The sequence below is a fragment of the Protopterus annectens genome, chromosome 9.part0 (assembly GCF_019279795.1).
Source record: "Protopterus annectens isolate FY-2018-M chromosome 9.part0, PAN1.0, whole genome shotgun sequence".
NCBI lineage: Eukaryota > Metazoa > Chordata > Ceratodontiformes > Protopteridae > Protopterus > Protopterus annectens.
In genome coordinates, this window is record NC_056743.1 from 1,290,623,716 (window position 1) to 1,290,636,199 (window position 12,484).

At 41.1% G+C, this 12,484-nt stretch overlaps 1 protein-coding gene across 3 annotated transcripts in view; it reads right to left on the minus strand.

Annotated features, from left to right (window-relative positions):
- OGDH (oxoglutarate dehydrogenase) overlaps positions 1-12,484 on the minus strand; it is a 1,195,521-nt gene that overhangs the window by 502,837 nt on the left and 680,200 nt on the right. For all 3 annotated transcript variants that reach the window (XM_044084237.1, XM_044084236.1, XM_044084238.1), the window contains one exon: positions 5,425-5,577. In XM_044084237.1, coding sequence (XP_043940172.1) covers positions 5,425-5,577 — 153 coding nt within the window. The remainder of the gene's footprint in view (positions 1-5,424; positions 5,578-12,484) is intronic.

A 12,484-nucleotide genomic window follows, 5' to 3' on the forward strand; every position in this document is an offset into this window, starting at 1 on the left:
AGGGGTAGAGATATCCAGGGGAATGGTATCTGATAAATCCTGTGAAACCGCAACAGAAGGTTGGGTTTCAGAAGCCGTTTCTACCAGGTTAGAAGAGGCCTCGGTAGAAGGCAAGTTATCGGCTGAAGAAAGAACCGCTTGCTCGGTTTCGGCCGAAACCGAGACACTTGTGGTTTGCTTAACCGCGGTTTCGGCCGAAGCCGCGGACCGCGAGTGTCGGTCCTTTTCTTTGTGTTTTTTGGTTACTTGCGTAGTCGGAGGATCCGACGGCATAATGTAGGCAAAATCGGAGCCGAAAATCTGTTCAGCAAAGTCCGATCGACGTCTAAGCATCCGCCGGTTAAAAGAAGCAAAGGCTAGACAAGCTACTACGTCGTGGTCTGGGCCTAAACAATGTATGCAAGAGGAGTGGAAATCTTTATGAGGTATTTGTTTCCCACAAGATAAACAGTTATTAACTTTCTCTGACATCGGCTGAGGCAAGAAAGAGTCCCCAACGGGGTACTTAGCTTTATAGAAGTCTTCGAAGTAGCAATCTCTGGATCTGACCGACCGGCACTTGCGAACAGCTTCTGCTTCGGGCGCCACGCGGCAAGAAAGACTGAGGAAAATGGCGTTGGCTGATGCCTTTATACCCGAATAACTGCCGCAATGACGTCGGGTGAAGTGTGACACCAGCCGAAGCCAGACCCAGACTTTGGAATCCGGCCGACCGAAGGGCTGCCTGACGACAGGACAACCCATTTGTAAAGACTGCAGATGCATCCTTGAAGGACATCCACATTTTTTTATGAATGGAACATCTTTCTGTTGCCTATTCATTTTTTGGGCATAGTATTTGGGCAATGTCATAACTTATAGTTTGCCCTTTTAATCTTCCTGTATGTATCAGCACTTGTGGGTAAAATACTTTGGATCTCATTGGTGGGGGTGGTCTATAAATGTTCATGTCATTTACTGTTGTACTTTAACTTTTTTCTACACTGAAGGAGGCATTGTTTTGCCGAAACCGGTCTGCGTAATAAAGTTATTTATGGTTTGATACGTATGTATTAGTCTTAGTGTTTTTTCCTTTTCTGACACATTTTTCTGCTGGCCTCCCGTTGTTAATATTAAACATATTAGCACCAGCTTCACCAAACAAGTGTTTATTCTCAAGATGAGTATTCATCAACTTAGCCTTATTATCATTCTGCAAAGGTTGAAGACGAAGCCAAGAATACCTCATCACTGAACCAAAAGCAGCAGCATTAGAAGAAGCATCTGCTGCATCACAACTACACTTGATGGAATGACAAGCTACCCGAGAGGAAGTCCCTAATAGGGAACGAGCAGAAGTTTTACCCTCAGAGTCTGGAAGATCAGAGATAATTTGTCAAGCCTGGGATAGGACAGCCAACAAACACCTGGACATATGGATCTGAGAATTAACAGCCCTAAAAGCCAAGGTAGCAGAGGTGTAAACCTTCTTACCTAGCCTTCCTACGGTTCTCCTATCCTTACAAGAGGGCAGTAAACTTGGGAGAAGGAAGCAATTGAGAGGGCTTGTCACAGGTTACATATATCACTGAGGGGTCAGCAGCAGGACACTTGTACAAAAATTTACAGTCCTCAGGCACCCTATAAAACCCATCAGATTTCTTAGGAGCAGGAGACTGAGAACCTACACCCTTAGATGTACTGGAAAATGCATCCAAAAACACGTGGAACAGCAGAAGCTTTTTGGAGAGTCCATCTGCAACAACTCACACAGTCTTATGTACCTCGGACACCTGAGCACAATCCCATTTAAAGAACTCCATCATCCTGAAAATTGTGTCCCCAAACGAAATCTCTTCAAATTGAGTATCAGGACTAGTAGGTTCCTCATCCTCTGACCCACAGTCCAAAGGAGAAGGATCTGAGAAAAGTAAACAATGGATTCCTCATCAAAATCCAACTCCACGTCAGATGAATCCTGCTCCCTGGATCTTTTTAAGGGAGAAAAGGACATGGGGAGGGCTGGAACAGAAAATCCCTGAGGAGGTTTCAATGCCATCAAAGCACTAAACAAACCCACAGTGAAAGCCTGCCATTCACTCTGTGGATCCTTAGGAGCAAAAGAAACATATGTTTAGTCTTTTTCTTTAATGGGACGTCTGCCTTATGAAGCTTGGAATAGTCTGACCCAGGACTGCATTCAATAATGGTAATAAGGACTTGCCCCTTGGAAAAAATAAACAGTGGTTCCCCCTGAGCATCTTAGACTTCTGCAAAGCCTCCTCGGATATGCTAAAACTTGGATCTCTGCCAGCCTCCAACTCGGTCACTGCAGAGGAATCAAACAATAAAGCTGGGTGACACCCTGGGCATTCACTCACTTCGGGAGAGACATCTGGTGGAGACTTAACAGCAGAAGATTCCGGTCTAGACTTCCTGGCCTTCTTCACTGATGGCTGTCCCTCGAAGAAGGAAGCTCCCTCCATCGTATCTTTCATGAGAAGTATAAGACACTGATTCTCAAGATAAAGCAGTACCAAAGAAGAGAGTCTACTATGCAGGGTTTTAGGTACGAAAGCCTGACTGAACAGGACAGATGGTCGTGTGAGGCACCAAGGCAAAACAGACACTGTTCATGATAGTCTTTATGGGGAATCTGTCTCCCACACGGGCATTTATCCTTCTTGGATGACATGAAACCCCACAGGCAACAAAAAGAAAAAGAAAAGTAAAAAGGAACCCCCAATGGGGCACTCATCTGAAAAGGCTGGGTGAAACCAGCAACAGAACGTTGGCATTCAGACCAACAATCAAGAGATGGAGTTTGGACTGGTGAAAAAGATGTTCGGAGGATGGTACATCTAGATGTCATCTTTATGTCCTATGCTATGGAGGAGCGTACATGTGATATATGGTGTACCTTAAAAAAGCAACCTAAAGACTTTGGTATACTGGTCGGACGTTGGGCGTCCTTGGCAGGGGATTACCTAATGTAATGAATACTGCAACAGTGAAATGGAAGGACAAGAAGCTACTGTTAAAAAGGGATAATTAGTAGGGCTTGTAAAATATTGCACAATCACTATAAGAATCAATCAGAGGAGGTTATGAAAGATTGGGAAGAGAGACTGGATAAGCAATTTACAAGGAAATAATGGCTCCAAAGTATGCAATAAAATCCAAAAGGCTTTGGATTTTTGCTTGGAAGTGTCTGCATGCATATTTTTACACCCCAAGCACACTTTAAAGAAATTTTTCTTGAGTAGATGGCAAATGTTGGAGGTGTGCTGGGGAAGAAAGAGTTAATTGGGATTAACACAATCAAGGATTGTTACTATTGAAAAAAAGAGCACACTGATTGGACAGCCCAACCACAGTGCCCGTTGTAAATCGACCACATACCAACAGAAAGAGGACTGGTCTTTCTACTGCAGTATGCACTGTAACACCATCCAAAAAATAAATTTCCATGCTTCTTCTTCCCCACAAGGAAAAGCACTTAATTTCTCTGCGCCAATAAGCAGAGAATTAAAACGGTCTTAAAAAACATTCTGCTTCACACATTAGTTTACAACATATAAAGAAAAAAAAAAAACCCTCCCAGCTTTCTCTGTTGTACACACCTGCGCAATCATTTCACAACAACCCTGAACAGACAAGCTCTCTCCTCATTTACTTTACTCCTTAATGATAATAAAGTAGGCATTTTCTATTTAAACAGTCCAGAAATAAGAAATGACTGGACATTCTGAAAAAATATAGGGGGTGGAGCAGAGACAACAACCCTCTGTGCAATTATTACCTACATGCAAAGTATGCACAGTACATCTACTGCGTGCCCTGATCAGAAGCCAGCGGAAAAGCACTACAAGCTTTTTATACAATGACATTATTTTAAAAAGTTACATTTTTTTCTTAAATAATGTGATTGCATAATTGCAATTATCTACTCCTGGTTGTAGGTAACACAGGATTTACCTATTGTTGGCTTTGTTTAATCAAACTGAATTCACCCTTGACAGATCAAACCATGCCAGTTGTGGGTAAATTCTGTGTTACCCATGCCCAGTCATGTATTAATGTTATGTGTAATGAGTTGGAAAATTTAAAAAATTCTGCACAGAGTACTCCGTCAGAAATATTAGGCACTCAAATGTGTGTAAATAAGGAAATGACTCGAACTGGGACACAGGATCTGAACTGCTTAGACACAGAAAGGCCTTGTTAAGGTTTGGTGGCTGCCAAAAAAGCAATTACTAGAAAATGGAAATCAAACTCTAAATCAATTATACTTGAAGTAATACACACTCTAACAAAAGATTATACAAGAGTAAACTACACTAAAAAAACAGTAACTGTGGGAACAATACATGCAGAAAAATGTTTTGGAAGAAGAATGAAGTTTAAGAGCAGGTAGGAATTGAATAATTTATGTAATGTTGCTTAGATTATAAGATATACATAACATATGTGATGTATGATTTGTTTCTACTGCCTATGTCAGAAGTGATAATTTAATAAAGGTGTTTAGAAAACAGGATTCCCTCCAAATAATGGTCTGTTTTAACCAGCCTCACATGAACTCTGGCCTCCCCAACTAAACACTCCTACTACCCAAACATACTTAACGGTGAACATATTTTGGCTTGCATTAAAACTTTGTAACTTTATAAGATTTGTATTAGCGCTCATCCATAGACTAATAATTTTTTTTTTTTTTTGAGAGAGAACGACCTCTGTTCAATTGTCTCCTCTAGAAGAAAGGATTTGCTACCAAGGGTTAACTAATGTTTGTAGAATTCAGTTAAGACTTTAAGACAAACACACACTTTTCTATTATATAAATATAGTTGTTCTTACATAATTATTTCTGTAAATATACTTATTTGGGACACTTGCAAGGGGTATAATCGCAAATGAATAACAACCCTACAAAATGCTGATGAACTGCTTTCCCTTAATTAAAAGGATTTGATGTTAACAATAATAAAGCTAAATGGACTTGACACATTCAGATTATAAGCTCTTATGAAAAAAGTATATGTAGAAAGCCTCTTCTCTACTTAAAACACAACTGTGTGATGTGCACAATCTTGTATCAACATCACTCTGGTTTCCTTTTCCTACACCTGATAAGCAAAAACCTGGCTCCCTGCACATAAATCTTCTACGACAGGTCATTTCCTTAACTTAAATGGAAATGTGAATTCCCTGAATGCCCTACTGCAGGATTCTAAAATAAAAACTGATCAAGTATGTAGCACTTTAAGTCTTACACTGTAAACAGGTCAGGTAGTCAAGTCAGTCGCATGCAAGGAATCAAAATCTCAATGTACTTTGTTTTGCATATAAAACAAGTTTACATTTTCTGCATGCTCTAGTTTCAGTAAAAAAAAAAAAAAAATAATAATAATAATGAGTACTTGTACTTCAACAGATAAATACCTCATACTCCTGACGTGTAACAATAGCATCTGCTATAAGGTACTCTGCATACTTCTGCAACACGGGCTTCTGCTTTCGAATCTGCTTGTACATCAGGGGCTGAGTAAACATAGGCTCATCCATCTCATTGTGGCCACTCCGTCGGTAACACACCTATAAAAAAAGACAAAAAGGCAAGGATACATGAACATATAACTTGGAGACCAGTACATAAACAACAAATAGAATATGTATCACACACACACATACAAACGCACAGGCATCTCAATATTTAAACTCCATTTTACCTATGACAGATGCATGCTCACAGTATCAGGTGGTCTTTGAGTTGGCCTTCTGCAATGGTTACCTAAAAGGACTTCTCCTCTACTGTTCCCCAGCTCAAGACTACTTCGCTGTCTCTGAGCTTGGGTGGCACACACTTCTCTCTCCTGAAGTTGTAAATGTGATGTCATGTTGTGCTAGGGATTTTTTTTTTTAATATTTGCTTTTTGCCTCAATACCTGTTGACGTTAAATCCTCCATCTAATGATACAGAACAGTTTCATTCTTCAGCATCTCAAATTCTACAAGCTGCTGGGGTGAGACCTACCATGAGGGAGCATCCTAGTAATGAGGACATCTGTAACGGCCTAACCCAACCTGGGAAAAGGGGAATATGCAAACTGAGTCACAGCAGAAACACAGTCTTCCAAAAGCAACTACATGCTTCTACAGTCTCGTGTTGAAAGCTAATACCATGAAGTATCTTGGTAAGCCTGAAACCCACACCAAGACCTCATACTTGATGTAGTACACAGCCAGTTCAGCTCTGACATGCCCCTATGATGGGCCCATCCATCCTCTTTTGTCAGCTCCATCAGATGCCTGAGCCATTAACTGAACCCAGGTCACCTCAACCATGGTCAACACTTTTTAACCTCTACGCCACTTGAGTTGGTCATCTTCTGTCAGGCTTAAAAAGATGCCCAAACCCATTACTCAGTTCAACCCCTACCTACTAAGCAAGCACAATATGCAATACATGAAACAGAAACCATACAAAACAAGGACATAAAAATACATATACTTGGCAAATTTGCAGGTAATTTTACAGTCAGTAGACACAGCGGCCATCCAGTTAAAGGGAAAATAAAGCTTTCACTGGAAAAGGGCCACTCACAGATCAGCGGTTATTGCAAATGCATACCTGTTACATACTAATACTTCTAAAGAATAGCTGTGCAGAAAAATCCCAAGCAATGAAAGTTATACCTCTTGGATTGACGGAAATAGAGAATGTATTAAAATGAAACTTTTAGGAGTCCAAATCCAGCTATAGTGAAGTGCTGAAAGGATGTACAGCTGCTCAGCTCCTGGGGCATACAGGAATTAATCCTTCCAAACTAATCACTTTTCCCCAGGCAATCTGATAGTTCATATCAAGTCCATATCAGATAGTCTCACGAATTCTGCACCAGAAAAGGCAATGGTGAGATAAAGGGAATGACTTAAGGGCAGTTCAGAAATACTCCTAAGGGACAGGCATACACACCTAACGAATGACCAAATAAGGTTTGATACAAAACAGCATGCAGCTCTGAGTTGCTACAGCCATCACTTGACATGAAGTGTAGGAGAGTACACTTGACAGAATGTACAGTTGAGTATTTGGGATCGCATCTGAGAGAGGCCTGGCATGTACTGCAAAGGATCACTGCATGCTAATCCCTTTGGATATGAATGAGTAATGCATGGAGACTCATGGCTTAAAGTACTCCCCCAACCCCTCCTGTCAAGTTATGGCACTGCCCCTACTATGCTCACCTGCTGTCCCAGGAAAGAAACAAAGATACAGGGATCTTTTTTAGGGGAATGGCCAATGAACTTGCTAGGAGGGGAGTAAGCTTAATGGTTTTGAGGAGGACTGGGAAAAGAAATAGAGGTCTTCAAGTAATTTTCTAAGGTTCAATCTAAGCACTTCTCACTACTTAGGAGATCCTATCATGGAGTCCCTATACTTCTTTCCTTTAATTTAAAACTCTGTTTATCTGATCTGAAAGCTGGCTATACCACTCTTCACTTAAGTCCCATTAAGTACCACAATTCTGGGGAAAAAAGTTCCATTAAGGTTCCCTTATAGGAACATCCTCCTTTCCAATAAAACAGGTTGAGTTCTATAATCTTCTGATTGTGTTATCTTGCAATGTCCCCTTAGTTTTGAATGAGGTACTCTTTAGCCACTCACACAAACCCTATTACCAGCAAGTAGAAAACAATGCCTGTTAAATTGCCCTATGACAGTTTAGCACTGAAAATACTATCTAACCGCCCCAGAACCCTCTTGTCTTTTATACATCTACACCTTCTTATACTATTCTACTAAAACAGGTGTGCAATTTTCATGCATTTTCTATTATCCAGTTATTACTTTAACTTTTAAACTTTATTGTTCAATCCCATGGGCATCTTATCAATATGCAATACCCAAATCGTACAATTCATAGCAATTTACACACTTTAAGCAACCTTTTATACCCGTTCAATTTGCCAGTTTGCATCATGCCCTGCTTGACCAAAACATCACCTCATCCACCAATTAACCAAATCATTAAGGGATAAGAGGTCCCTATCTTCATTTCTTTTGTCACCAATATTCTTTAAGCACCTTACATGGACACTTAGTCAAATGAAGTACAGTCATAACTGCTGTAAACAATGTGCACACATTCCACAATCTTCTTGCAATCATAATACAATTTCAATCCAATTTCCATTCATTACACATTTTTCACACAGATTACAATGCATTACAAAATCAACAGTGCTTCTACATTTCATCACTTTTGTATGGTTAATACTGCATCATCCTTTACAATGTTTATCCAGTTCACAGAATTACAATTACTGTGGTGTACACCAGGCATTGCCTTCCTTTGATACTGAGCAAACAATAAACTACATTTTCAAATCTACTGATTACTAATCTGCAAGGAAAGGTCCAAAAGCTGCAAATATTAACTGACTTAGAAAAACTAAAGGTGACTAAATTCCTAAACTTTATTTTCAAAACATAAGGAAATGTTTTGCTCAAGTCTATTTTAGTCACATGGTTACATACTTGCCTAAATCAACAAACAATACTTCACCATATTCCAAGTACAAACTTATTTTCATTGTCTGTGACATTTAAACAGTTCAGAGTATCATAGATGTTCAAAGAACAAAGATTTTTCAGTCATGGTACATAGATTTCTCAGCCATACAGTTAATACATATGACTTTTATGTTAAAAAATTCAGAAAATGCCCAACAATGTGCAGAGCCAATAGCAAATATCACATATTCAGACCCAAGGGAGATACCCAATCTACAAGCAGACAAATTTAGCCCAAACTTCACCCAGCCTCCAATATTGTCAAATCACATACTCACACCAACATCCCCATGTTCCAAGAACAAGTTTACTAGGTGCTGCCTAAGGCCACGAACACTGTCTGTATGGCCAGATAACATAACCGGGCTGCCTACTAGTCAGCCTGAAACATGGCTTGTCTGACCCTCTACAGAAGCTACTCAATATCAGCCACACACAGGTTTTATGTAGGAATGATTGGAGGAAAGCAAGTCTCATTCCCTTAAATTAAGAAAGGTGGGGGTTTCAACAGACTGGGAAATTATAAATCCATAAGCCTGACTTGTCAGTACACTGCCAAGGTTTACTGTTTTACTTAAACTACATTTAAACTCTGTGGTAATAGACACACTGAGCAAATTTACTAAAGTAAACAATACTTACTATACTCCTGTTATGTAACAAATGTTTCTCTTGAAACTGTAAATGTTAACATAAATGTATTTTTGATGGGGCTTTTCTCCCGGGCCTTCACTGAAAATGGGATTGGTCCAGTCTGATTTTCCCAGTCAACAAAGACAAACAAGGTTAAGGAAAGGATCATATTATGGAATTAATAAATAAGAATTCATCAAGAGATGGTACTGCCTATGTAACTGAAGCAAAGGATGAGGGCAAAACAGTACATATTACATATCTAGGCCTTGCAAAGAAGTTCAAGACCATCAAACACTCCGGTACCATAGATAAAACCTCCCAGCTAAATGTCAACCCCCAAGTAACTCAACGGAGATCAAACTGGATAATAAATAGAGCACATGACGTTAAGGTTAGCGGCTCTACCTCCTCAAAAAGACTTGTCACTAGCGGTAAAACACAAAGTTTAATCCATGGAACACTTCTCTTTACCATTTACTTACAGAGCTCAAAGCTAATGTTAAGGGCTGATGGCTGACCAAGTTTGTAGATGACTGGTGCCATCATAAACTCCCCAAAATTTGCCAAGATCCTTCAAGAGGGCCTGTCCCAAACAGCTGTTGTCAGAACCACTGACTAATACTAAATGTCAAGAAGTCTATAATTGTATCCTTCAACAGATAGTTTCACAGGTAGGTACTAGGCTATCGGCCCAAGGGCCTAAGTAAGCCTAGCCAACAAGGATCCCTGGCTTACGCCACCCAAGAAAGTTAATTTCCTGTGCCCCTGTCAAGCAGAGCCACAGAAGTGATCCCCAAGGTGTATTTCCTATTTCCCATCCACTCATCAAGATTTTGCTAATGAGGAACTTTGCTTAACATAGATGGGTAGCTTGTTCGAGTATAGGAAGTCTCTGGGACAGGAATCTATCCCTCCAGCATGTCCTGTTTATTGTGGTGACAATGTTTAGGTCCCTAGAGCGTGTAGCTCGGAGGGATTGGGATTTCTTTAGGTGTAGCATGTCCAACAGCTCTGGGTTTAACATAGCTTTATATGTTAGGCAGAGATCACCTCGGAGTAGGTGATACGCTACAGAGTAAAGCTGGTGTTTTTTGAGAAGATCAGTGTAAGGCATTTGTTTGAGGCCAGTAATCCTCCTCGTCAGGTACTTCTGTGGCCTTTCCAGCTGCTGCAGATGTCTTGTGAAGTACATTCCAAAAGGGGCGTTGTACTCTATAATGGGTCTAATGAGTGACGAGTAGAGGGGAACAATGACCTCTTTTTTTCCTGGATGAGAACCCTTTTGTGATGAGGTGTGCCAGATAGAAGGATTTCCTGACTACTGTGGCGATGTGATTATCAAAGGAGACACTACTGTCCACCTGGGTCCCAAGGTCTTTTATCACACATTCGGCGTTAAGTAGACTGCCGTTTACATGGTAGTTCATGGGTACAGAGTTTTTACCAAAGGGGATGACAATGCACTTTTTGGCACTGAGCTTGAGGCCATGCCTCTGACAGCAGGCATCCGTCTCAGTGAGACCCTTCTGTAGGATGTCCACATCATTTGGGTACTCGACTATGGCTCCTAGTTTGCAGTCATTTGTGAATTTCATTAGCCAAAGGCCTACTGTGTTAGCCCGTACTTCAGAGAGGTAGATACCAAACAGGAGAGGTCCCACGACTGAACCCTGTGGTACTCAACTTGTCACTGGTTTGAAGTCAGATTTGGAGTCTGCAACTTTTACAGTGTGGGTTTTGTCAGTGAGCCAGTTGGCAATCCAACTTGTGACGTAGGGATTTATACCTAGTTTAGTGAGTTTAGCTATAATTTCAGAATGGGGGATGGTATCGAAAGCCTTGGTGAGGTCAAGATAGGCTGTGTGTGAACCACCTTACCCTCATCTACGGCTTTGATGACTGCCTCAAAGAAGTCTATCAGGTTCTAAAGGCATGATCTGCCTTTCACAAACCCGAACTGGGTGGGGTCCAGAGTTTGAAGATTACCAGTGTCTTCGTTTATGAGTTCCACGATGATACGTTCCATGGCCTTGCAGACCAGGCTCGTCAGGCTAATAGGGCGATAGTTCCCAGGATCAGTGGTGGCTCCCCCTTCGTGGAGTGGGATAACTGTTACTGCATGCCATTCAGTGGGCACAAAGCCTGATGTGAGACTAATGACTGAACATGGTGCTTAGGTGGGGAGCCAGTTTGTTCTGAAGTTCGTGTAAAATGCAGCCTGGGAAGTTATCCGGTCCCATGGATGCTGTGTTTTTGGTTTTAGAGAGTGCAGCTTTTACCTGCATAGATGTGATTACAGGGACTCTGGATTCTTCCTGTATAGACACGGGCCCTTTAGGAGGTGAGAGGGCGGGTAAAGTTAGCACTGAACCTATCTGCCAGAATGTTGGCAATATCAGTTGGTTCTGTAATTTTCGTGCCGTTGTGCTGTAAAACTCAGAGCAAATTTGGGTGTTGTCATTAGATTCTTGACATAGCTATAGAATGCTTTGTGGCTGCCCATAGAATTAGTGGTGATTTGGTTTTCATAGCTAGCTTTGGAGGATCTTATAAAGGATCTCAGCTTCTTACTGAGGCTGACCTGGGAGCTTCTCCACTCATGGGATTTTACTCTCTTTTGCAACAGCTTTTTCCTTCTGTTGTAGAGTTTGTTTATGGCAAGGGACCACCACATTGGCTTCCTTTTTTTGGAGGCTAGAGTCTTGGTTCTGTTTGGGATCGCACGATCCATGCACTCTTGCAAGAGCTTATAGAGTGCATTTGTGTAGAATTCAGCAGTCGTAACTGTACTGTCCATCTGCATGGGTGTCATGAAGTTCGCCACTTCTGTTTTAAGAATCATGAAATTGGCTTTGGAGACATTTTTTACTGTGGTTTCTTTAATGGTGGTTGGGGGCGGGATGCGGATATCTAGGGTGATTAGCTTATGGTCAGATCTGACCAATGAGGAGTTGACTTCAGGTAAGGAACACCGGTCACTCATGTTGGTAATGACTAGGTCTAGGATACTGTTGCCCCTGGTGGGGGTGTGGATAAGTTGATCCAGGACATTGGAATTTGTGAATTCCAGACAGCGTTGAGTGAAGGAGTTGGAACATGAGTAGTTTTTTCAGTTAATGGTGGGGTAGTTGAAATCGCCAATTATTAGGGTGTTTGGTTGAACCCTAATATTTTCCAGTACATCAAGAAAAGAGGAGTGGGAATCCTGGGGCATGGTGGGGGATCTATAGCAAGCTACAATTTGGACTGCAGTTTTGCCCAGAGTTAATTGCACTTGGATAACCTCAG